The sequence below is a fragment of the Carassius auratus genome, chromosome 31 (assembly GCF_003368295.1).
Source record: "Carassius auratus strain Wakin chromosome 31, ASM336829v1, whole genome shotgun sequence".
Lineage (NCBI taxonomy): Eukaryota > Metazoa > Chordata > Actinopteri > Cypriniformes > Cyprinidae > Carassius > Carassius auratus.
The window spans coordinates 20,395,145-20,422,484 of NC_039273.1; the positions used below are offsets into that span (position 1 = coordinate 20,395,145).

Below are 27,340 nucleotides of genomic sequence, written 5' to 3' on the forward strand. Positions count from 1 at the left end.
CAGAATAGTATGAGACAAAACAATCAAGAGTGGCTTAAACTGCCATCTGCATCTCTGTTAAAATGCTTCTTCATGGAATTGACGCATTAAAATTAAAAACTATGGAAAGAAAAAACGTACAAAATCAAGGTCTATAGGACAATTCAATTGTTCATATTTGTTTCAAAGCATACCGTAATATCACACACTCTGCCAAACTCCAATTCCTCCAGTATCCTTGCGCTTCCTAAAACATACACACACACTTAAGAGTTGAGCAGACAAATTGAATCACTGGGATGAATGGTAGTTACACGAGGTTGTCTGCTGTACGCCTCTTTTCTATCAAAATAAATACTGAGATTGTTTATGAGCCAAGAGGAGGGGATAAGAGATAATTGTGCAGTTCCTTCTCACTTAAACACAGTCCCTCAAGATTCCTTTCTTTTTCTGGAACCAACAATTACAATATCTTCTGCAATCTTTAACACATGCAGGGCTGGACAAATGGGTGCCCTAAGCAGGATTGTATTTTTGTGCCCCCCTTCCTCAAATATGATGATGGAAAAAAACACCTAATATAAGGGTGAAAATAGAACTTTAATCAAATAAAAAGTAAATGGATAAATTGTATTATTTACAAATTACAATTGTAGCTCTCGACATTTACCTATGGCTATAACTTTATTATGACTAATTTATTTTATAGTCTCAAGCATTCAGAAATAATGCAAAAGAAAACTACACAGTTTTACTATGAAAAAAAAAAAAAAACATAGTTTATTTTTGTAAGGGTTGTGATATGCACGTTTTTTGTTGAAGAAATTAAAAAGGCTGTGTCATCTATAGCAAAATGGTGTCCAAAAATGAAAGATTAAGTGAATATTTGAATAAAATGTTTGGTCAGTAGCCTAAACAAGGATTTGATTTTCCTGTAAGTGTAACAGCAGCAATTACTTGGCATTTGCCTCCCTTTCAGGCATTTGTAATAACATGTACATAATAACATGTACATAAATTGTTTATTTTGTATTTGCCTACATTATGCATTTTAACAGTGTTATTATTAAACAATCAACTTTTGTTTTTGTTTTTTTGAGCAACTGGGATGGTTCCCCCTCTGGGAGTTGGTGCCCTATGCAGACTGCGTACTCTGCTTATAGGCAGCGGGGGTACTGAAGACATGCAAATAAATGTTTATACTGTTCGCCTTCCTACACAACATCTCTCTCAAAGCTTTACGAAACATTCCCATAGAGCTTCTGAGTAACGTGTGCCCTCACAGTGACGGCTGTTATAAGAATGACGTGGGATGGATCGTCAGTAGTGAGTCAGCCTGCAGAAGCAGAGCAAATACAAATGCAGTGCACAAGCGAACATACAATCGCTCTAAGAAACATGCACTCTGACCCCTCTCGCACTCATACGCCCAATCAACCACAAATCAATTTGAAGCAATTGTTCCCAAATCGACCCATTGTTCACTCTTAAAGAGTGACTACTTCCGCTGTCCATGGTGCTGAATCCTTATTCCATAAGAAACAGAACTAGACCTCTCAGCAATGGACTATGACTGTGTATGAAAGTCGTAAAATGTCTATGAAGGCAGAGGATTGCTGAACTGTTGAAACTATCGCCTCATAAGTAATTAATGGCACTAAATAATCATACAGTATGCCAGAGTAAAAACAGTGTTAACTCTTCCCAAGCTATGGAAGCTCGCGTCGGTGGGGAAATACATTTCTACTTGACTGGTATCGCGCGGTCTGTGAATCGTCCTTATATGATGTCGCCAGATCGCTAAACGCTACCATCCACATTTTTTTCAGAGAATACGAATGTTATATATTTACACTTAATACATTTTTAAAGTATTAAAAGCTTTAAATACAAAAAGGCTTTTTAATATTCTCAATGAACCCCCGGTTTCACTAATTATCAATCAACACAAAGTTAGTTTTATAATAGCACATGCAGATTCAAGATTTTATTTGTCACGTACAAGTTATATGACATACAACAAGCAGTGAAATGTAGGTCTGGCATCCTTTTTTTTTTTTGACTGTGCAAAAAAAAAAAAAAAAAAAAAAAAAAAAAAAATATATATATATATATATATATATATATATATATATATATATATATATATATATATAATTTTTATTATGTATATAATAAGAGAAAATTAAATTCAAATAATGAAATATACACAATATATTAAACTACTACACAGATGCTGTGTAAACAATATGCATTGGGGATAAGTTGCATGGGTAAGGTGTCATAAAAATGACTAGAATAATTAGACTAATTGAATACTATTAATAAAATATTAATCGAAATATTATCATCTGAAAAGAAAAAAAGTGAAAACATGAAGCACATTTCGCCACAACGAAACATTTTCAATAGCTGCCACCAGAGACAAGGTTTTATCTCATCGACGTCAACATTTACAGCAAGCACACTCGATTTTCTTTGACAAAATGCTATTAAATGAGCTTAACAATTTTACAAATAACGTTTTACATGCATGTTCATGCTTCTGATGGTACAGGTGATCAGAAGCCGAACATAACCGTTTTTTACTTATTCGTAATGCACCTATATGATACGTCACATTGTAAACGTTTGAGTAAAGAAAATAATAATAATATATATATAGCATATGAATTTAATGTAAGTGGGAGGGGACATCGATACTAAAAGCTGATATTTAATACTAATAATTTTCCGCAGCTGAATCATGCAACATTCAGCTGAAGTTAACCTGTGGCTCGTGCTCTTGACGTACCGTATCTATCACCGGTGCCAAGCTGACAACACGCAGTCGCCAAACAGACAATAATCCACAGACACGCCGATTTCATCTTCCCTCGGCTTCTCTCTCCTCTCTTCTCGTTTACAACGACATATTTAGATGACAGCGACCAGTGTAATGTTGTGCGTGTGCCAAACTCCAGAAACACGAGACTTGGGTAAGAGTGTGAAAAAAATGAGTGTTTGGGCGAAGGTGCACCAGCGAGCTCTCGAAGGGCGGGGGTGAGAGGACCGGACAGACAGAAAACCCGGAAAGTGGGCACGACAATCAGTACAGTAATGCAGCTATTTTGAGTAATACACAAATTACGTCATATTGGCCATTACTGGTCTGAGGTTTAGACTTCATGCTTACAATTTCAAGGCACACAACATGCTAAGAAAATAGCATTAATGGAAGACAGGAAAACAAGGAATAGCTTTACTGGTTTTATTAAAAACTTCACAAAGTAGATTGTATGGAAACACATCTCAAGGGGCCACAGTATATGAGTGTGCAAATTTACCAAGTTATAAATCAATGGACACTTGAAGAAAAATAAACAGATGGCAATGATGGATATCATGTAACAATTAATGAAAGTCAAAGACAGTGATTTTGATTTCCCTATTAATGACATCCATGAAGCCCCTCTGTGTGGTTCTGGTGAGTCCCTCACACAGTCTAGTCCACAGTTACAGTGCTTCTTATAGAGAGGAAGTGCTCAAAGAAGCCCTGCATATTATAACACAGTTATAACAACCCTAAAGAGACTTGGAAAACACTCATAAGACCATCCTTAAAGGTACGGTTCACCCAAACATTCATTCTCATGTTGTTTCTTTCTTCCATGATACAGAAAAGTTCAAACTGGAAAACTGTACTTGTCAGTCCTTTCTACACAGTTACAATGAGTAAAGTATGAGGCTTTAAAATCATTCTTATGTGTTGGATCTTTTTAATACATTAAAACTCTCAGAATAACGTTTCACCAAAAACTCAATATTATGATGCAGATTTTTTTGCCAGCTTCTCCTGAGTTCCATGTTCCATGTCAAAGTCATACAGATTTGAAATGACAGTAAGAGAAATTACAAATTGAAAATAAAATGACAAATTTCTTTTATTAACTATTTAACACTTGTGCTGTGCTGAAAATCCTTTACTTAATTTGGTGTTCCTGGTCAAAAATGACTGGACTTTTAAAAATGGTTGGTAAATTTACCTTAAAGAGGGTGGTGGTCTGGAGAACTCCCGTTGTGCAGCACATTTCATGAATGGAGTGCATTGCAAATTGAGGTGCCCCGAGATGAAGAACTGCCATTCCTAAATGAGCAGCTAAAATCGGCCTAATCGTTGTTCCACATGGACTGTCATTCCTAACCATCACATCCTGAGTAAAAAAAAAAAAAAAAAAAAAGCTTTTACTTGACGAAACCATAACATATGGATCCAGGTGGATGCTGCACACTGGTGGGATGAGGAGATACCCCCTGACATTGTAAAGCACTTTGAGTGCTTAGAAAAGCGCTAAATAATAATAATACCTTACATTTATAATTATTATTATTATATCATGCTGTTTGTAATACCAATGTCCATTCCACACAGAGAGAAGAGATATAATTTCTATTTTCCAGAGATTGTTCCATTTCCTCTGCTGCAATCTTCTGTTTAAAAATCCCACACGGTCTTGTGAGCAAACCTGTTTCTAGGAGCGGTGTTCATTCATTTGGATAGTTTGTGCAGAACATATTATCTTGATATGCACAAACATCAACAAACACTCTAAATGCCTACCAACAAAAACAAACAACACAATAGTAATCAATTTCCTTGTCTTGGATTTCACTTCTTCAGAACAGTGAAGCTAATTTTAGCTTAGATAATGAGGATCACTTAAACTGATTTATATGGCAGAAGATTCTTGGGAAGGACAGATGGTGAAGCAGGATGTAATGAAATATAAGAAAGAGAGTGGGTAATGTTCTGCTTACCTGTAGAGGTACGCCCACTTTTCCAGCAATATCTCGTAAAATATAGCAGCAGTCACAGCAGTGGTAGCATAGCGCTGGTTACTGTTAAACTTTATGACAGGACCCTGATCCAGGACACACAATATGAGAGATTTAGCTTATTGGGCTCTGCTGAAGTCTTCATGAATGTATTGAGGCGGCGCCACTTCATCTCCGGCGCCCTCTGCCGTCAGCTCAAGCTCCCCAACCACGGCCACACCGGCCGCTTACCAAATCCACACAACTACCGGCAGGCCGCTAAGTAAGAAATATGTACGCTACTTCGTGGGCCCTATCTCTCTTCAAACTGGAATCCTTCACCACGAGGATATCCATCTGCTGGTTTTGGAGGATTCCACCGCTGACATCATCCTAGGGTGCCCATGGTTGGAGCAGCACAACCCCGTCATCTCCTGGAGGACCGGAGAAATCCTGAAGTGGGGCGAAGCTTGCTTCAATCATGTATCTCCGGCTGTCCTGTTTGAGAGGAGCGTCCCCCTGAGCCACTACCAGTCTACTCCACATTCATTGAAAACCCTGTCGAGAATCAATCCATCTCCATTACCAAGTGCTACGGCCTCTTCAGCATTGTTTTCTGCCCGAATCGGGCCTCCAAGCTGCCTCCACACCGGCCATGGGACTGTGCCATAGATCTGCTGCCAGGTGAACCAGTGCCAAAGGGACGGATCTATCCGTTATCTGTCTCCGAGGAGAAGGCCATGGAGGAATACATCAGGGAGGCTCTGGCTCAAGGTTACATCCGCCCATCTACCTCCCCTGCTGCTTCCAGCTTCTTCTTTGTGGCCAAGAAGGATGGAGGGTTACGGTCATGTATTGATTACAGAGGGCCCACAAAATAACTGGGAAGTTTCGTTATCCTCTTCCCCTCGTCCCAGCGGCCCTGGAACATCTCCGTGGTGCCACTGTGTTCACCAAGTTGGACCTCCGCAGCGCATATAACCTCATCCGGATACGTGAGGGGAACGAGTGGAAGACCGCCTTTATCACCTCTACTGGCCACTATGAATATTATGTAATGCCGTATGGACTTGTTAACGCCCCCTCCGTATTCCAGGACTTCATACATGAGGTGCTCCGGGAGTTCCTCCATCAGTTCGTCCTAGTCTACATTGATGACATCTTGATTTACTCCCGGAGCCAGGCAGAACATCAACGCCACGTTGCGGAGGTCCTGCAATGCCTGAGGGACTACCAACTCTACCTCAAAGCAGAGAAGTGTGCTTCCATCAACCCATTCCATCAACCCTCAGTGCAGTTCCTTGGATACACCATCAACCGCAGTGGCATCCGGATGGACGAGGGGAAGGTAAGCGCTGTCAGGGACTGGCCCACTCCTAGCTCCATAAAGGAGCTGCAGCGATTCCTTGGCTTCGCCAACTTCTATAGACGATTCATTAAGAACTTTAGTACCATCACCAGTCCGCTTACCAACCTCCTTTGCCACAAGCCCAAGTCCCTGTCATGGACTCCTGCTGCCACCGAAGCCTTTCAAACTTTGAAGCAGGCTTTCACGACCGCCCCACTCCTCATACATCCAGATCCAGAATTACCATTCGTCGTGGAAGTGGACGCCTCTACCACCGGAGTGGGAGCGGTCTTATCCCAGCAGCAGGGGACACCCAGCCGCCTCCATCCATGCACCTTCTTCTCCCGGAAACTCAACCCGGCGGAGGTCAATTATGACATTGGCAATAGGGAGCTACTAGCCATCAAGCTCGCCCTGGAGGAGTGGAGACATTGGCTGGGGGGAGCCAAACACCCTTTTCAAGTACTCACAGACCACAAAAATCTGGAATACCTCAGAGCAGCCAAGAGACTCAATCCGAGACAAGCCCGTTGGGCGCTATTCTTCACCCGCTTCCAGTTTACCATCACCTACCGCCCTGGGGCTAAGAATATAAAGGCAGATGCTCTGTCCAGATGCTCTGTCCAGATGTTATGCACCCGAAGAAAAGTCGGAAGACTCCGAACTCATCCTTCCGGACAAGATCATAGTCGCCCCTATCTCCTGGTCTGCAGAAACTCTCCCTCCAGCCGAGGCCCACAACAACACTCCGCCGGGTTGCCCACCAGGTCTCCGATATATCCCTAGGACACAGCGCACTCCTCTCATTCACTCCACCCATACATCACCTGGCACTGGTCACCCGGGGGTCAATGGAACCCTCTCATTGCTACGGGAACGCTTCTGGTGGCCCAACATGGCCCCAGTTCATCTCCCGGGTATGGAGAGCGTTTCACTCCCTCCTAGGTGTGGCCGTCAGCCTGTCCTCGGGCAGACGGAAAGAAAGGTCCAGGAGATCAGAAGCTTCCTCCTTAGCTTCTGTCATGGCCACCAGAACTCCTGGAACCAATTCCTGGGGTGGGCCGAGTAAGCACAGAACTCCCTCCGTCAACCCACCACCAGCCTCACACCCTTCCAGTGCGTACTCGGCTACCAACCACCTCTATGCCCCTGGTCTGGAGAGCCCTCTGATGTTCCCGCGGTCGACTATTGGTTCCGGGAGAGCGAGAGGGTCTGGGACGCTGCCCATCACCAACTGCAACGGGCGCTCCGTAGACGCAGGACGACGGCCGACCTTCGCCGTTCCGAGGCCCCCCAGTACCAACCCGGTCAGAAGGTCTGGCTGTCTACCCAGGACATCCGCCTGTGTCTGCCCTGCCGCAAGCTCAGTCCCAGATTCATTGGCCCATTCACCATCACCCAGCAGATCAATCCGGTCACCTACAAGCTTCAACTCCCCCCTGAGTACCGGATTCACCCAACCTTCCATGTATCACTCCTTAAACCTCACCATCCTCCTGTTCTTCCCTCCACAGAACCTGGCAAGATGGAAGCCCCCCCTCCTCTCCTCCTAGATGACGGTGCAGCCTACTCGGTCAAGGACATCCTGGACTCCCGGCGGCATGGTGGTCAGCTGGAATACTTAGTGGGCTGGGAAGGATATGGTCCCGAAGAACGTGTGTGTGTGCGTTCACCTCCATCCCGGCACGGATCCCAATCCCTCATCCACCCCTCACTACCTGCTCATCTGCTTGTGTCTTTAAATAAACATCTTACTCATCTGTTACTCCTCTGTCTCCGAGTGATCCGTAACACAATGAGGTTTTCCTTCAAGAACATATGAGGTTTGTTCTTATGTGCGCTGATCAAAGTTTATTTGTGAACAAAAGCCCAAAATAAATCTGTTCATCATATAAAGCAATCATGTCTCTTAAGAAGACTTGGAGTAAATTGTTGAATTCATTTGAATTACTTTTACGAAACTTTCTTTGTGAACTTAATGAAACTTAAAATTAGATTTTTATATTATTTCTTATTTTCGGTTTCGAAGATGAACGACATGAGGGTGAGTAAACGATGACAACATTTTGTGAGTGAACTATCCTTTTATCTTAAAATTGTATTCAACAATATTGGTGCATCCCTATTTTACAGTGTGATGCATAATGTTGCAGAATAAGACGTAGTATGATGGACTTTGTAAAACATCAGATCAATATTAGATGATGATCATAGTGTAAAAATTTTGTTTTTTGGTATCAGCCAAAAATTTCCTGATAAATGCACCATTACTAATTATCATTTGGTTCCACAGAAAGCACATACTTCAACTTTTGTTCTACACCTGTACAACCATTAATTTGTGTGATCTTACAACGGATGTTGCATTACAGGCATCACCACAGGAAGCAGATCCTGTTTCCAGCTCCTCCATGATGGAAGTGGCCAGCAAAGGTGCTCTACAACAGACAAAAATACAGATAGATGCAAAAACAAATCCACGTGTCACATACCTCCATCTGTTCTTTCCCATGTATAAATAAGTGCTTACAGGTGATTTTCCTTGTTAGGTCCAAAGGAGTCATTAATTTCTCTCTGCAGGTGAATGGCCAGATGGGGGATCCTGAGGATGGGATGGGGAACATGAACCAGACGCTGCACCAGCTTGCTTTCGCTCTGTACGAAAATATACAAACCGACAACTCTGGTACATAAAAACAAAAAACGAACTGTTATTCATATATAATTCATACATTCATATACAAGATCATCGACAATAAAGGATTCAGAGGAACCTGGGTATGTTTTAAATTTGTGTATGACACATAACAGAGGCATACCTTAACCATTACACAACCTGCGATGGTCAGGTCACGATCAAACCAAGTGTTCCAGATTCCTCCTCCATAACACTCCACTCCTATCTGCAAGAAGCCCAACTTTGTCTTAGAGCATGGCTTCACCTAAACACACAATCTCAAGAAATTTCAAATGACAGCAAAAGCAATAATAGTGAAGTAATTCCTGGTTACAAAATACTGGAAAGAAAACAATTACAGTGGATATTGTGAAAATATATTTAATATTAGCAACACTGAGTTGTTTCTCATTTTATATAGAAATAACAGACTAAGCTAAATATGGCAAAAAATATTTTATGATTATTGTTATTGTTTGTTATTTAATATGCACCTTTAAAAGTCTTTCCCCCAGCTGTAGTAGTTTATTAAAGAAATAGTTCATGAGCAAGTCATGTAATGCTAAATTTCTCCAAATCTGCTCTGATGAAGAAACAAACTCATCAACATATTGAATTTAAAGCAAAAAATATATATTTTAGAAAATGTATAATTATAATTTAAGATTAAAGAACAGGACACACACACACACACACCTTACAGGCAGGTTTAATGTCCCAATGCTCAGCCTCGTTAAGCTCAGTAAAACCAGCCTTTAGCAGGCGAGATTTACACTCCTCCACCACTGCGAGACAAAGAAGGAAAGTAAATGTTAGATATACAAATTGTAAGTGTGCATACAATTAAACTCATGCATGTTTCAGTACAATGCTTACATCACACTGACATTACAAAACCTGGGAAATAAATTTCTTTCAAAGTATAGATCAAGATCTACGGTCCATATCAGGAGCTGTCCCAGACCCATAAGATTGTAAAGCTCGTTAATCTGTATTGACAAAGCGTAGCTCAAACTATAGGAAGAATAGAATTTATGCATTTCAATGCAATTTATATTGTCATTAAATATACAACATTTCAATATCATGTCATTCTTACCATGGTAAGGTGAAACTCCCTTATTGACAAAATTAAGAAACTCTTTGGCAGCAGCCTGAACAGCTTCTTTTGAGCTTTTCATGATGAAAGAATGTGTAAAACACAAATACAATAAACAACAAATGTAAGTACAAACAGAGGAAGCAGCAAGTCACATGCACGGATACTTTTTCATATCAACTACTGTAATCGTGACTGTAATCGTGAAACCAGCTGTTTTCTTGTTTCTGAGATTTTTTTTAATCATGCTTTAGTAAACTAAAGCACATGACGAGAATATTTGTGAAACGACATAGAATACAAATGAAAATAAACACAAATAAACACACACACACACACACACACAATCGAAACCTACAAAACCATAGAACAATCCTGGCAGAATACCGGAAATCCCCAAGTCACGTACTAGACGAAAAAGACTACACAATTCTCTGCACTAGTCAAAGCACTGTTAAAGTTACCTGTCAAGCATCCCTACCCTCAAGAAGTGTTTTTTTTTTTTTTTTTTTTTTTTTAATTGACAAAGCAAATACAAAAAAATCAGGTACCATGTGAAAATCTTACAACAATTCTACAGTGCACATCTTAGAAAATAAATACATAAAAGAACAGAAGAACATGGGGCATGGGCCATATGATAAAGATGGCATTCACATAATCAAAAGAAAATGAATCAAAAGGGCAATTATTCAATAAGTTTGTTTATAAAAGAAGCTAGTTTCACTGCCTTCTTGTTATTAATCCATAATAAAGAGTTATAAAAAGTTTCAACTCATTTCTGTATCAAATGTTTGCTTAGCAAAATTACATTGTTAATGCCAAAATCATTTCGAAAAACACCAAATTTTATATCATTAATTGTTAGATTCATCATTTGAATTCCTTTAGAGACGAACAATTGTTGAAGGTCCACCAAAACATTTGTACAACTTCACACAACCAGAAAAGATGATCCAAATCTTCAGGTTCATTTTCACAGAAGTTACAGTTTCCTACATCTATTGATCTCCATTCTAAGAAATCATTAGTTGGATAAATCCTATTTATAATTTTAAACTGCAATATTAAATCCTGCTTAATTATAGCTACAAGTGATATTGGGAGAGCTTTCACAATCTGTTTAAACTTCTTTTGGGTACAACTTATTTGAAATTTGTCACAGAATTCAATAAGTTGTAAAACATTTCCTTCCATATCCATGAAGTGGGCAATAGCCCAGACACCTTTAGAGAACCATTCAGAAATAAAAAGAGATTTTCTATTAACCAAAATATACCTATCATTCCAAATTGGTGTATTGTGTGGTGTGAAGTTATGCTTGAATATTAGTTTCCAATACAGAAGGACCTGTTGATGAAAATCTGAAAGTTTCATAGGAAGTTTCTTAAAATCAAAATCACATTGGAGAAGAAAACTAATGCCGCCTACCTTTTCAAAAATCTGATTGGGAATATAATACCACAATGAATTTTTATTTTGAATATAGTTTTTTAGCCATCTAATTTTCAACATGCCATTAATACAATCAAAATCCATTGCATTACCACCACCATCCTCATAAATTCAAATTAAATCCTGCTGGCTATATAATGACATTTATTCCGCCATATGAAATCAAAGATTAGTTTGTTGATAGTTTTAACTATATGGGGTGCTATTGGAAGGGAGTAAGCTGGGTATATTAATCTAGATAAACTGTCCATTTTAGTTATATGAAGAAGTAGACTTCAACATTCAAGGCAAGAATGGAGGAAGCTATGGGGATTTGATGTAGTGGTAGCAGAAGAAGGCCCTCTAGTGGTTGGAGGTCTTATACTTTTTAAAACAAAAGTGCATTATTATATTGCTATGATTATATTGTATATTATATTAATATATTGTATTTTATCATATTTCTATGAAATGTTTAAATGTGTAAAATACAATAAACAACTACTTAAACATTAAGATTAAAAAACAAATGTCCAGAAAGCTAAAACCTACACCACTCATAGTTAGGAACAACATGCAAATTAGTATAAAGTTTTCTACTTCTACATTAGAGTTAAGTGTTTCTTTCCGTTATTTTACATCTTCATGCAAGAAACCTTTTGACATTAATGTACCATTAATTTTAGCTTTAGTCAAAAGTTAATGTCAGGGTAAAAATTTCAAATGACATTATGTTTCCATGCAATCCTTGACATTTTAAGCAGAACAATATCCCCATTTATGACAACCAGTTCAGGTATTATTCAATAGCTTTGCTCTCACGTCTTTTACTCTTTTGTTTTCACAAAATAAGTTTTTTAACAGTAGAAGCTGACTGAGAGAGTATCTCTCTAAGACAAAGAAAACAAAGTACACTTTGAAAAGTTAATCAGAGAGCCAAGGTGATTTGGTGATCAGGTCTTGACTGTTCCTCAAGGCTAGAAGGTATGATCATCGTCATCAGTGTTGCAGCAAGTCGACATAGATGACCTTTTCAGTGCAGTAGTTTTTCACTGTACATTCTGCATTTTAACTTATTTCCTTTTTTATCTCTGTTGTCTGTACTTGGTTACACTGCCACTTTTACTTGTATTTTATTATTATTATTATTGTGAACTCTACACATTTACTTCAGAATTTACAAAAAAAGAAAAAATACAGAACTGTAGTAATTTTTCATCATTTATTATAGTAATGTGGTATGAGAGACGATAATAAAGTGTAAGCAGTTCTCGTTTATTTTGTTGTATGTACAGTTTATGTCATGTTTTCCAGTTTCATAACACTGGGGCACATATTAGTAAGGGCACAGCACACAGTCACAACCTTGTCAAGGAATATCATTCCATCATCTTCACATGGGGCTATCATGCTCACTGGTACGGCCTCACTTAACATGGTGTACTTTGTGCGCACACATCCGATCACCCTCTTCAAATGGACCCTGAGGTGAGCTATCTTACGTGTCTCCACCTCATCTTTTGGAACCAGCTTTTGATTTTCCACTTCTGCACACATTAGTCCAACGACGTCCCCGGTGTCAGATCCACGATCCACCAGCACTAAGTCTCCAGGCAATAGCTTATCAAGAAGGCCACTACTCTCAATCACATCCTTGTCACTGAAACCCCCTTCCCACCCTTTAGAAACGAAAGCAGTAGCTCCACGTGGAGTAAAGCCAATGAGATACTTCAGTGTGTGCTTTTGTGAAGATGTCTGTGCTATAGAATTCTCTTTTGATGCTCTCTCAGTGTTCATTTCAAAGCAGTCCACAATAACCGCAACATGATTCCCAAAAACTTCTACAAACTGTTGTAATATGCCACCCTTCAGGCAATGTCTCTCTGGCCAGTGCACCAAAGGGCTGAGGTGGGTAAACAAGGCACCTATGGTGTCTCTGAACGTTGTGGACACAGTCTTTTGATCTATGCAGAAGAGATGTGCAACGTGCTGAATTGGCAGATTCAGCCTCAGGCGCATCAGAGTTAGGAAGAGCATCTGAAAAGGCGATAGTTTGCATCGTGTCTGTTTCAGGCAGGGAAGAAGCTTCGTCAGCACACCCATCAGAACAGCTAAACACGGCAGTCCAGTGTAGTACTCGACCTTCTCATCATCTCCCAAATAATCCTCAGAGATCGTCTTTTTGGAGAGCTCTTCCTTCAGTAACCTGTTCTCCTCTAATAAGTGGTTCATTTCAGCACGTCTACAGTCACAGAAACTACATTCCTTCTGTTCTACAAGTTCATCCTTTGGTGCAGCCTCATCCATCTGTAACCTCTGTGAAACTTCATCTGCATCTGGTGGTTCTTCTTTAACCAAGGGTACATCATCTATCTCCAATATTAGGTCAGGCAGATCTGGTGATGTTGCAGGTGCAGCAGTGTTCTGTTTGAGACCTTGCTTTCTCTTTGTCCTACGGTTATACCGCTCAGGATTCACTGCTTTAACATCTGTGTGCCCAAGATGTAATGATGGTGCCCAGTCAGGATGACACTCATACATTTCATAGGCTGGTTTGCCTGATTAAGAGAAAAAAAAGAAAGAAATTTCTTTGATTAGACAAACTAGCTCATTTGAAATTATCAAGAGTTTTTATTTCTTTATTTATTTTACACAAGTGACTAATTATTATTACAATGTAAAATAATTGTATATCTTGTTATGGTAAAGCTGAATTACTTTGGTCTCAATTACTTCAGTTATCCTTCAAAAAACATTATAATATGCTGATTTGGTGCTCAGTTATGATTAATTAGTAACAATGGTTCTGATCAATGTTGATTTTTTTTTTTCCCGCTGCATAATATTTCTGTGGAGAGTTAAACCATGATACATTTACAAAAGAATAACATTTATTTCATCATTTAACATTATTAAAGCCTTTATATACATTTTGATTAATTCCACGCGTCCTTACAGAATATTATAAATATATAATCTTACTTTCACTTATGTATAAAAGTTTGGAACGCGGCGCCCAAGCCCCGTAGTAGTCGTGGTCTAGGACCGTCGGGACCATGACGGGTTGCTCGATATCTTCATCAGGCCCCGGCGGGTCAGCTTCTGGACTATAGTCACAGAAACTACATTCCTTCTGTTCTACAAGTTCATCCTTTGGTGCAGCCTCATCCATCTGTAACCTCTGTGAAACTTCATCTGGTGGTGCATCTTCATCCAGTGGTTCTTCTTTAACCAGGGGTACATCATCTATCTCCACTATTATGTCAGGCAGATCTGGTGATGTTGCAGGTGCAGCAGTGTTCTGTTTGAGACCTTGTTTCCTCCTTGTCCTACGTTTATACCGCTCAGGATTCACTGCTTTAACATCTGTGTGCCCAAGATGTAATGTTGGTGCCCAGTCAGGATGACACTCATACATTTCATAGGCTGGTTTGCCTGATTAAGAGAAAAAAAAAAAAAACAGAAATTTCTTTGATTAGACAAACTAGCTCGTTTGAAATTGTCAAGATTTTTTTTCTTTATTTATTTTACACAAGTGACTAATTATTATTACAATGTAAAATAATTGTATATCTTTTTATGGTAAAGCTGAATTACTTTGGTCTTAATTACTTCAGTTATCCTTCAAAAAACATTATAATATGCTGATTTGGTGCTCAGTTATGATTAATTAGTAACAATGGTTCTGATCAATGTTGATTTTTTTTTCTTCCGCTGCATAATATTTCTGTGGGGAGTTAAACCATGATACATTTACAAAAGAATAACATTTATTATTTCAACATTTAACATTATTAAAGCCTTTATATACATTTTGATTAATTCCACGCGTCCTTGCAGAATATTATAAATATATAATCTTACTTTCACTTATGTATAAAAGTTTGGAACGCCGTTTTGGGCGCCGCGTTGCATTCTGGGACGTGGCGGCCATGTTGATGACCTCGCGAATGTAAACATACTGCAATTCGAACGAGAAGAAGCAGAGTTGGGAAAAAGAAAAAATATGTTAAAATCGCGAAAAAAGTTGTGGGATTTACAGGGATACGCTACATAAGGATTGCAAGGGACCGATGTGTGGACAAAATCGGCACTATTAACGGTTTGGGACCATATGAAATTCCCAACAAAGTGTGGAGCACCGACGACAACGAACTTGCTGCCTCACTTTTGCATTACAGATATCTTCGGCTACCTTGTTTGTTTTGTGAGCGCCTACACTTCAGTTCCGAAGCTATAAGTCATTGGAGTCTCAGTATTTTAGTATTTTCCTGTAAAATATCCCGTTAGACCTTCCATCGGACCTGTCTCTTTACTATTGTCCTGTTGCTACCCCCTTGGCCTTCCAGCGAAACAGATGTTTTCAAAGCATCGTTTTGCTTATTTGAAAGCAAACTTAGCGTAATGTTGGGCTTTTTTAAGCGTGGTTGTTGTGAGAGCACAATTTCACGCCAATATGTAAGCAAAGTCACGTTAGACCTAACCTTAGCTTCACAACTCGCTTAGTTAATGCAGCAGATGTGTAGCAGGAATATTTGCTGTCAGCAAATCGTACACCGTATTTTACTTACCAGAATGAAAATGCAGGGAACACACTCTCATCGACGTCGGGATACTGTGGAATGTAATGTTTCTACGTTTTACAGCCGCGACCCAAGCGAGCCGACGACTCTTTGTAATCTGGGATACTTGTTCTCCGTGGTCGCGTCTCCAAGCAGGAAAGCGGTGGAAAGTTAATCCATTTTCAAGTTTTTCCCCTTTGCGATTATGTGTTGCGCTCTTACACCCCACAATACAGCACCGGCTTACCATGGTTGAAATTGAAATTAATAAAATTAAGACACACGGCTCATAGGTAGTACGTCTAAACACTGTGTAGTGTTCCTCCTCATAGACATATGTCTATGGTCCTCCTCCTTCTTTCTGGAGTTTTTCTTGGCGGTTGGCACACAACGAAAAGGTGCGTTACCGCCACCAACTGGTATGGAGTGTAAATCTTCTTCGTCTTCTTCTTCTTCTTCTTCTTTGTGCTTATTTGGCGGTTCGCATTCTAAAAAAGAGCATTACCGCCATCTACTGTGGGTAATAGATCAGAGACAAAATACACTAGACTAGATCACCACTACCAGAACGATCAGGACTCGTGCTTTCAATGTTGCTGCGTGTTCAGCTCCTCCATCTACGGCAAAGTCCATCTCATTCCAGAGAGGGATGCTGTTACATATATATGAAAAAAAAAAATGAATAATTGATAGTAGTATAATAATTTAACTGTATTAAACAAATTGTATACATTTATAACCCTTCTATATTCTATGGATCAAATTGGTTCTTCTTAAAAACTTTATTATTAACCTGCCCCCTTCTACTGAATTTAAAATTATCCTTAATGTTAATTGCTGATTACCTTCCATCTGCAGTTCTTCTCTTAGCTTACTTCTTTCCTCTGAATATTTATTACACTTAATTAGTACATGCTCCACTGTTTCTCTTATTCCACACCATTCACACAAACCTGTATGATGTTTCCCTATTATTTGCATTGTTGAATTAAGTCCTGTGTGTCCCAATCTTAATCTAGAAATAATGAAGTCTTTCTTCCTTTTTCCACTTGACTTCCTTCCTCTACCTACCACTGGTTGCATTGAATCTAAATGTCTACCCTTTTCCTCATTGTCCCAGTACATTTGGCAATTGTTATTTATCTCCCTTTTAATTATTGATTTGATTTCTAATTTGCTATATTTAATTTCCATATCTATAGTTTCTTTTGCCATAGCCTGTTTTGCTAACTTGTCTGCTGCTTCATTTCCTGCTACTCCAGTATGTGCCGGAACCCATAAAAACTTCTAAAAATCTTATTTTCCTATTGCATCATGAACAAAATCTGTAGGATTTCCAAAACAATATCTTGTCTAGTATCTGATTTCTGAGCTTCCAGGCACATCAAGGCCAAACTTGAATCTGAGCATATTAAAGTTTTACTAAAACCCATTTAATTTATTTTATTAATTGCTACCATAATTGCTAGTAACTCTCCTGTAAAAGTGTAGGTCTGAATTACTACTACTCATTTAACCCCCCCCCCCCCCCCCCCCCCAAAAAAAGTCTCAAATCTTCTCAATCATATTAATTATTCTAAGATAATGAAAAACGATTCCATAGCACTTATTTCTTGAGGTTTTTTTTTAATAAGAATTTCTAAATCAAAATTAATTATTTTCCATTCTAAGGTGGACGCATGACCCCATCCACATTAACGGGATGGATGTTAAACGTGTCTCCAGCTTCAAGTTCCTGGGACCACCATCTCAGAGGACCTGTCCTGGATCCACAAACTCCTCCAGCCTGTCAAGAAGGCTCACCATCACCTCTTCTTCCTCAGGACACTGAAGGAGAACCAGTTGTCTTCAGCCAACCTGATGAACTTTTACTGGTGTGCGATCGAGAGCATCCTGACCAGTTGCATCACAGTCTGGTATGGGAACTGCTAAGTGGCTGACCGCAAGGCACTGCAGATGGTGGTGAAAACTGGCCAACGCATCACAGGGACACCACTTCTTGACAAGGACAAGCAGAACAGCTTTTTCCCTACAGCTGTCCCTTGCTGAACTCTGCCCTTTGACACCCCCCCCCCCACAAACACACACACCACACAGACAGACTCCTCACCCCTCCTCATCTCTACATCTGACTGATTTATTTATTTACAACAAGCAAAAAACAGTAAATTTATTACTTGCACTACTGTCTGTTCATCCAGAAACACTGAATAATCAATTTGCACACTCAAATATTTTATATGCACTTTACTGCATTGCAATAGGGTAAATTATGTTCATAGTTCTGCCTTTAGGGTACATACACTTTTACATAATCCATCTGTATAGTATGTTCATAGTACACCTATCTGTATATCATGCTGATCGTATTTAAATCTTAATACCATGATAATATATAATACTTATAATACTTATATAATAATAAATATATAGAAAAATTATAACTGTCACATCGACGTATTCTCTTTTTGTGGCCTCCTTTGCAGCCTTGTCTGCCATTTCATTTCCTATGATTCCTATATGTGCTGGCACCCTCAAAAATATAACTACAATGCCCATCATTTGAATTCTATATAATGTTTGTTGTATTTCAAACAAATAATCTGCCCTGCTGTCTGAGTGACTGCTCTGTAGATTGATTAATGATGAAGATGAATCTGAACAAATAATAACTCTCAATGGTCTTATTTCCTCTATCCACTGTACTGCTAACAGAATAGCTAGCATTTGTCCTGTGTATACTGATACATTATCGCTAATCCACGTCACTATTGTAATATTAAACTCTGGAGCAATAAACGCTACTCCTATCCTATCCAATAAACTCTTTGATGCATCTGTGTAAATCTGGATATAACTGTAGTAACTTTTTTGAATAATGTGCTTGATGTTGATCCATACACCACACAACCATAATCCAGAACTGATCTAATTAATCTACAATAAATTGCTTTCAGTGCTATTCTGCAGCCCCCCCCTCACTTCCCACCAAACACCTCATACCATTTAACACCTTCCTACATTTGTCCAGTACTTTCTGGATATGTGCATCCCATGTTATTCCTTCATCAAACCATAACCCCAAAAACTTAAAATGTTACTCTCTTTCCAATTCTCGATTATACAACTTTAATTTAACCTCCGTACCAAATCTTTTCTTTGTAAACAACATTATCTTTGTTTTATCTACTGAGAATTTACACCCCCATTTATATGACCACTCCTCTATTTGCGTAATAGGCTCCTGTAGATTTTTAACAATACATTTCATATTTCTTCCAAATCGCCCATCATCCGCAAAAATTGAAAATCCCATTCCCTATTTCCCTGAAAACATAATTTATTAATATAAAGAATAATTAAGGACTTATTATACTCCCTTGAGGTGTTCCATTCTCAACAATATATTTTCTTGAATTACTTGTAATTAGAATTCCCTATTCTAACTTGAATTAATCTTCCTTGTAAAAAAGTCCTTAAAAAGTCCTAAAATTATCTATATATTCGTCTTTTGATTCCGAATTTACATATTCTAATTAGCAATCCTTCTCTCCACATCATATCATATGCCTTCTCTATGTCAAAGAAAACAGCCACTACACTTTCTTTGTTCACTTGTGCTTTTCTAATGTCATGCTCTAAACATACAGCTGAATCCATTGTATTTCTTCCTTTCCTAAGGTCACTTTGATAATTGGCTATATATCCTTTCTTTTCCATAGAAAACTTTAACCTTTAATTTGTAATTTTTTCCATTAATTTGCATATGTTGGATGTCAAAGCGATTGTTCTATAATAGCCTGGATTTGTACAGTCTTTCCCTGGTTTTCGTATTGGCACAACCACAGCCTCTTTCCAGCTCCGTGGCAATTTCCCATCCTCCCACACTTTATTATATAGTTCCAGTAATACATCCTTTGAATTTTCACTGAGCTGGTTTATCATTATATAACAAATCTGATCAATTCCTGCTGCTGACATCTTATTTTTCTGGAGAGCACGTTTTAGTTCTTTCATTGTAAATGATTCATTTTGTAGGTCATTCGAATTTTGTTCTAGCTGTAATTCTTCATTCTCCCTTGCTGTATTTTCCCTCCCTCTTTTCCCTTCTTCACTAATATTATTTGAACAGTGAACTCTTACAACGTTTTTGCCAGCATCTCTCCTTTCTCCTCATCTCTCACTGCTGTTTTTCATTTAAGACATTTTTATCCCATTCATTCTTTTTATCATCCCCCAAACTTTACCAATTTCTGTCTCCCTTCCTACTGAGCAACAACATTTCCTCCAATATTCTTTCTTTGCATTTTTTATGACCCCCCCCCCCCCCTTACTTTTGATTGTAACCGTTTATATTCAATACGATTCTGAAAACAATGATTCCTTTTTAATACGTTAAAAGCTTTTCTAAATTGTATTGATCTTTTACATTCCTTTGTCCACCATGGTACAATCTCACTCTTGCACTTTCCCACCCTCTTCTTTATTGACTTCTCTACAGCCTCTAAGACAACTTTACAAAATGAATAATTAAAGTTATTAACATCTTTATTTCTATCATTCTTTTTTCCATTTCTTGATCACTAATATTCCTAAATTAAACCCAGTCAGCACTATTGAATGACCATTTCTGCAATCCTACTGTATCGTATTCCTCTAGACTCAAGCCTACTATTACAATAGGATAATGGTCACTTCCTACTGTTGTTCCTTTAACTACTTCCCATGTGCAAATGCCTGCTAATGAATCTGCCACTAATGTAAGATCTATTTATAATTCTGTACCATTTATTATTGTACCACTTCCATCATTTAAACACACTAAATTTGTCATCTCCATTATCTCCTCAATCACCATTCCATTGGTATCATTACAGTTACGCATAATGTGCTATGGACATTAAAATACCCACAGCAAATCACCTTCCCTACTAAGTGTATCGTCATTTCATCCATAAACCCTAATGACAATTTATTTCATGGATTATAAAAGTCAACAAATATTTCCTTCTCTAGTCCATACTTCAATTATTAAAGGTAACCTTCTTCACGATTCCATGTTTTAAACTTTAGTTAGTGTGTAATGTTGTTGTTGGAGTATAAATAATATATGTAAAATTCTAAAGCTCAAAGTTCAATGCCAAGCGAGATATTTGATTTAACAGAATTTGCCTACAAAAAACGACCCGTTTGGACTACAGCCCTCTAGTTCCTGTAGTAATGACGTCACTAAAACAGTTTTTTTGACTAACCACCGCCCACATGAATTCACAAACAGGGGGGCGTGGCCTTGTTGCACTCAGACGGAGAAGAAGGAAGAGCTGTTTGTTTTTGTCGTCATGTCGTTATAACGCTGTTATTTTTTATCTTGGAGTCAAATCCTCTTTGTTTGGGCTTCCCAGGAACGCTGTACTTTGAGTTTAATGGTTACAATTTATGTTTAATTCGGTTCCCGAACATTATAATGCACATGTAAAACTATGTGCAGCTCATTTTGCTGAGGACAGCTGGCTGAGGACAACTTTCTCAATCTCAATCAGTTTAATGCCGGATTCGCACAAAGATTATTCTTGAAAGATGGAGCAGTTCCCTCTTTGTCTGGAGAAGGTGTTGTTTATGGACCACAACCGGTAAGTGTATTTTATTATTTAAGTTGGTGCGTTTAACAGTTTCTGTAACTTATTACACAAAGGGCAACGCTGTTTAGCTTTGTTAACTAGATGTTAGGGCTGTGCAAAAAGACGAATGCGGTTTTCATGCGCATCTCGTCAGTAAAAACGCTCCTGTGACTATAAATACATCTCCAGCATGTGCGTTCTAGCCCAGTCACGTTACCAGGAGGGCAGCCTGCTCTCAGCTGCTGTCGAATCACAACACAGGTACCGCTGGCCCAATCAGAACCCGTTACATATTTCTGAAGGAGAGGCTTCATAGAACAAGGAAGTCATCAGCCCGTTTTTGTGACAGTAAAAACAGCGGTATACAGATAAGTGAATTGTGTGAAAAATACTGTGTTTTTTTACACGCGAAACATGAACACATGTTATATTGCACATTGTAAACACAATCAAAGCTTCAAAAAATCGCGTAAAACGGGACCTTTAAATATTCCAACTCTTTTTCTTTCTCCAAAACTCTAAGTCCTTGTTTTATAAATATTATACATCCTCCTTCACTCCTCTCCCCTCTGTCTCCACGAATGCTATCATGTCCTCTAATAACAAACTTCTTTTCTGATTTAAGCCATGTCTCTTGAACACATATGATTTCTGTTTTATTTTTAAAAGCTTTAATAAATGCCATAAACTCCTGACCATTCACTATTAGGCTCCTTGCATTCCATTGTACAATAATCAGCTTGTCGTATCACCCACTTTCCCATCTGCTTCAAGTCCCCAAAATTTCTCAGCACCCTTAACTATGATTTTAATTTTCTCCGTTTTTTGTTTAACTTGATCAGTACAATTGATCACACAGGCCACAAATAAAATAATCTTATCTACTGTCAGTTCTGTATTTGTTTTCTCTGTTTGACCTTCATCTACTCACATCTGCTGGATAACATTGTCAGTATCAACTCTACCCCTTTGTCCTTGTACTTTCTTCACTGCCTCTGCATAACTTAAGTTTGAACCGATATGCACCGAACCGAATCAGAATGCAGATTTCAGTGCCTCTTAAATGCCAATCGATTGAAATATTTGTCCTGGTTCTCCGAAATGTACACAAGATGCATGGGCATTGCTAGGCTTTTTAGCGGGACTATAGCATTTAGCACCATAAGCTGTACTCAAATTCAGGATCGCCTCAGAGTCAGTCCGCTTAAATTTCATAATAAAACAGATGTCAGACCGGTCTCCTCTGCATCTTTCAGCGCGCTCTTCAATTCGTGGCGGAGCAGTGCGAGCAGGCTCAAACAGAAACAGAGGACACAAGGTGTGTGTTTATCGATAGATTGTCCTCCTGGAAACGCGATTGGGCTAGTTTTGGAGAAGTTTTGAGAAGCAAGTGGGCAGGATTCGTTTTGAAAACCTGGCAATCCTGATCTGAACGTACATGCTGGAGATGTACCTCTACTCACAGAACGCTTTTACTGACGAGATGCGCATGAAAATCGCGTTAGATTTTTTTGCACAGCCCTACCATCTAGTTAACAAAGCGTTGCCCTTTGTGTAATAGGTAACAGAAACTGTTCAACGCACCAACTTAAATAATAAAATACACTTATTGGTTGTGGTCGATAAACAACGCCTTCTCCAGACAAAGAGGGAACTGCTCCATCTTTCATGAATAATCTTTGTGCGAATCCAGCATTAAACCGATTGAGATTGAGGAAGCAGTCCTCAGCAAAATGTGCTGCACATAGTTTTACATGTGGATTATAATTTTCGGGAACTGAGTTAAACATAAATTGTAACCATTGATCTCTAAGTACAGCGTCCCTGGGAAGGCCAAACAAAGATGATTGGACTCCCAGATGAAAATAACAGCGTTTCGACGACATGGCGACAAAAGCACTCTTCAAACAACTCTTCCTCTTCTCAGTCGGAGCACAACAAGACCACGCCCCCTTTTTTGTCTATTCCTGTGGGCTAGTCAAGAAACGGTTTTAGTGACGTCATTACTGCAGGAACTAGAGGGATGTCGTCCAAACTGGTCGTTCGATGTAGGCAAATCCTGTTGAATTAAATATCTCGCTTGGCATTGAACTTTGAGCATTAGAATTTTACAGATATTATTTATACTCTAACAACAACATTACACACTAACTAAAGTTTAAAACATGGGATCATGAAGAACGGGACCTTTAACACATATGAACGCATAATTTAATTACTTATTTAAATATACCTCATTTAATTATACATACTTTATACATACACTACTGTCCAAATGTTTGTAAATGTTAACTGATATTTCCTGCTGACATATTAAAGCAAAATATATAAATAACCCATATGCCCATACCTCGGGCATTTGTAACAGCGTAGCGGTGGCTGAATATAGGGCCTAACTGGAAAGATCATGCATCCTAGTCTCACCCTTTCTGGAATTAAGGATTAATCACTCATCTTTTTACTCTTTAATTTTTACTATTTTAAATATATTGAATAATAAAAAAAATTTATATATTAAATATTAATATATTATATTAATATAAAAAATATTATAAACAGCTCTGCAAAAGATGCCCATTCATCTGTAATATCAGTAGTGCATTAGATGAAAGACGTTAGACGTGTGATGAATGATTTTGCATTCGAGGCCTTTACCAATAGTTTCTTTCAGTTTTGAACCATATCAAAATCAGTTTGGAGAAGATCAACAGCAGTTCAGACTATGAAAAGACAATGCAGAAAAGCTGAGCGGATGTGGAGGAAGACGAAACTTGAAATTCACTATAGCATCTATAAAGACATCCTTCATGCTTTTAATGTGAAACTAGCCACAGCTAGACAGAACTTCTTCTCAAACCTTATAAACAGTAACTTAAATAACACTCGTACTCTTTTTGCCACTGTTGAGAGACTGACAAACCCCCCAAGTCAGATTCCCACTGATATGCTATCAGAAAGCAAATGCAATGAGTTTGCTTCTTTCTTTTCTGAGAAGATCATAAATATCAGGAAGGCGATTAGCACATCCTCAAGTAATGCAGAGGTCAGACAGATTCGGCCAAAATATCAAAAAGATACTATGTCTATTTTTGAAAAAAATTATAGCAAAATTCTGGAAGACATAGTGCAGCAACTAAAATCATCAACCTGTTGTCTTGACACACTTCCCACATCTTTTTTCAAAAGTGTGCTTGACTGCTTAAAAGCAGATCTCTTAGAAGCGGTGAATGCCTCACTTCTTTCTGGGACATTTCCAAACTCCCTAAAAACTGCAGTTGTAAAGCCCCTCCTGAAAAAGACCAATCTTGATAACACAATTTTGAGCAATTTTAGACCAATATCTAATCTTCCTTTTATAGGCAAAATTATAGAAAAGGTAGTTTTTAATCAGCTGAACAAATACTTAAACTCAAATGGATACCTGGACAATTTTCAATCTGGTTTCCGACCACATCACAGCACAGAGACAGCACTCATTAAGATAATAAATGATATTCGCTTAAATTGTGACTGAAACATCGGTGCTGGTATTGCTAGATCTCAGTGCTGCATTTGACACTGTCGATCATAACATATTACTAGAGAGACTGGAAAACTGGGTCGGGCTTTCTGGGATGGTACTCAAATGGTTCAGATCATACTTAGAAGGGAGAGGCTATTATGTGAGTCTAGGAGAGCATAAGTCTAAGTGGACGTCCATGACATACGGAGTCCCACAAGGGTCAATTCTTGCACCGCTCTTGTTTAGCCTGTATATGCTTCCACTAAGTCAAATAATGAGAAAGAACCAAATTGCCTATCACAGCTATGCTGATGATACCCAGATTTACCTAGCCTTATCTCCAAATGACTACAGCCCCATTGACTCCCTCTGCCAATGCATTGATGAAATTAATAATTCGATGTGCCAGAACTTTCTTCAGTTAAACAAGGAAAAAACTGAAGTCAATGCATTTGGAAACAAAGATGAAGTGTTCAAGGTGAATGCATACCTTGACTCTAGGGGTCAAACAACTAAAAATCAAGTCAGGAATCTTGGTGTGATTCTGGAGACAGACCTTAGTTTCAGTATTCATGTCAAAGCAGTAACTAAATCAGCATACTATCATTTAAAAAACATCGCAAGAATTAGATGTTTTGTTTCCAGTCAAGACTTGGAGAAACTTGTTCATGCCTTTATCACCAGCAGGGTGGACTATTGTAATGGGCTCCTCACTGGCCTTCCCAAAAAGACCATTAGACAGCTGCAGCTCATCCAGAACGCTGCTGCCAGGATTCTGACTAAAACCAGATAATCTGAGCATATCACACCAGTCCTCAGGTCCTTACACTGGCTTCCAGTTACATTTAGGATTGATTTTAAAGTACTTTTACTCGTATATAAGTCACTAAATGACCTAGGACCTAAATATATTGCAGATATGTTCACTGAATATAAACCTAACAGAGCACTCAGATCATTAGGATCAAGTCAGTTAGAAATACCAAGGGTTCACACAAAACAAGGGGAGTCTGCCTTTAGTTACTATGCTGCCCGCAGTTGGAATCAGCTTCCAGAAGAGATCAGATGTGCTAAAACACTAGTCACATTTAAATCTAGACTCAAAACGCATCTTTTTAGCTGTGCATTTGTTGAATGAGCACTGTGCAATGTCCGAACTGATTGCACTATATTTTCACTGTTTTATGTTTTATTATTGTTTTATTATTATTATTTTTATGTAAAATCATTTTCTAACTGTTTTTAAATGTTTTAATCATTTTAAAAGTTTTAAAATTACTTGTTTTATTTTTGTTATTATTTTTCTTCATGATTATTTTACTTTCTTTTATGTAAAGCCCTGCAGCCCTCTCTACTGATTTCACTTGTTCCCACACTCCTCGTACAACTGGGAGGGGTGGAGGTACGGGTCTCCTTATATCCAAAGAATGGAAATTTGAACTTCAGCCATCACCTACAGGTACTGGTTCATTTGAATCACATGCCATTACTGTAACCCACCCTGTTAAAATCCACTTTGTGGTCATTTATCGTCCTCCAGGTCAACTGGGAAACTTCTTGGAGGAGTTGTGCTGCTATAAAGCTTTCCTGAAGATGGTACTCCTCTGGTACTGCTTGGCGACTTCAACATCCACTTAGATAAACCCCAGGCTGCTGACTTCAAAACTCTGCTCACCTCATTTGATCTCAAGCTAATGTCCACTACAGCGACTCACAAATCGGGCAACCAACTTGACCTCATCTACACGCGTGGTTGCTCTGTGGACACCTCTTCAGTTGCTCCACTTCACACCTCTGATCACTTCCTCATTACTGCTAACCTAGCACTTACTCCTGAAGTGGCACACACTCCAACGCAGGTCACCTTTCGACGGAACCTACGCTCACTCTCTCCATCTCGCCTATCTGCTGTGGTTTCATCCTCTCTTCCACCATTCTCTCAGTTTTCTGCTCTGGATACGAACAGTGCTACGGACAGTCTTTGCTCCACTTTAACATCTTGCTTGGACAACTTTTGCCCACTGTTGTCTAGACCAGCACGCACTGCCCCATCTGCCCCCTGGCTGTCCGAGGTTCTCCGTGAACATCGCTTTAAACTCAGGGCTGCAGAGAGGAAATGGCAGAAATCAAAAAACTCTACGGACCTCAGTGTGTATCAATCACTCCTCTCTTCCTTCTCTGCAAAGGACTTAACAGCTAAAACATCCTACTACCACAACAAAATTAACAGCTGCTGTGACGCTCGGACACTATTCAAGACTTTCTCTTCTCTTCTTAATCCGCCGCCTCCACCTCCTCCATCGACTCTTACAGCGGACGACTTTGCA

General features: G+C 38.9%; 3 protein-coding genes across 5 annotated transcripts in view; all 3 read right to left on the reverse strand.

Moving 5' to 3' along the window:
- Window positions 1-3,046, reverse strand: part of LOC113050770 (receptor-type tyrosine-protein phosphatase-like N) — a 31,177-nt gene extending 28,131 nt beyond the window's left edge. For all 3 annotated transcript variants that reach the window (XM_026214061.1, XM_026214062.1, XM_026214060.1), the window contains exon 1: window positions 2,774-3,046. In XM_026214061.1, coding sequence (XP_026069846.1) covers window positions 2,774-2,849 — 76 coding nt within the window. In that variant the 5' untranslated portion in view covers window positions 2,850-3,046. The remainder of the gene's footprint in view (window positions 1-2,773) is intronic.
- Window positions 3,047-7,853: 4,807 nt separating this feature from the next.
- LOC113050772 (aspartyl aminopeptidase-like) lies at window positions 7,854-9,982 on the reverse strand. Its single transcript, XM_026214064.1, is given in 5 exon segments — window positions 7,854-8,559; window positions 8,652-8,776; window positions 8,941-9,138; window positions 9,495-9,583; window positions 9,898-9,982. Coding segments are annotated over 5 exon segments (615 nt in total). The 5' UTR covers window positions 9,980-9,982; the 3' UTR covers window positions 7,854-8,438.
- A 2,557-nt stretch (window positions 9,983-12,539) lies between these two features.
- Window positions 12,540-17,399, reverse strand: LOC113050774 (uncharacterized). The gene is made up of 3 exons (XM_026214065.1): window positions 15,903-17,399; window positions 14,314-14,766; window positions 12,540-13,889 (listed from the first exon to the last, which is right to left on the reverse strand). Exons 1-3 carry the CDS (start codon window positions 16,141-16,143, stop codon window positions 12,628-12,630), a joined length of 1,956 nt encoding a protein of 651 aa, XP_026069850.1. The 5' UTR covers window positions 16,144-17,399; the 3' UTR covers window positions 12,540-12,627.
- Between the last annotated feature and the right edge of the window lie 9,941 nt (window positions 17,400-27,340).

Excerpts from the sequence above, each read along its gene's own strand:
- LOC113050774 (XM_026214065.1), bottom strand. The coding sequence starts at position 16,143 with ATGGTAAGCCGGTGCTGTATTGTGGGGTGTAAGAGCGCAACACATAAT. Across the intron at positions 14,767-15,902 it reads TTCCCTGCATTTTCATTCTG|GCAAACCAGCCTATGAAATG; the intron begins GTAAGTAAAATA and ends TCTCTTAATCAG. Across the intron at positions 13,890-14,313 it reads ACTTTTATACATAAGTGAAA|GCAAACCAGCCTATGAAATG; the intron begins GTAAGATTATAT and ends TCTCTTAATCAG.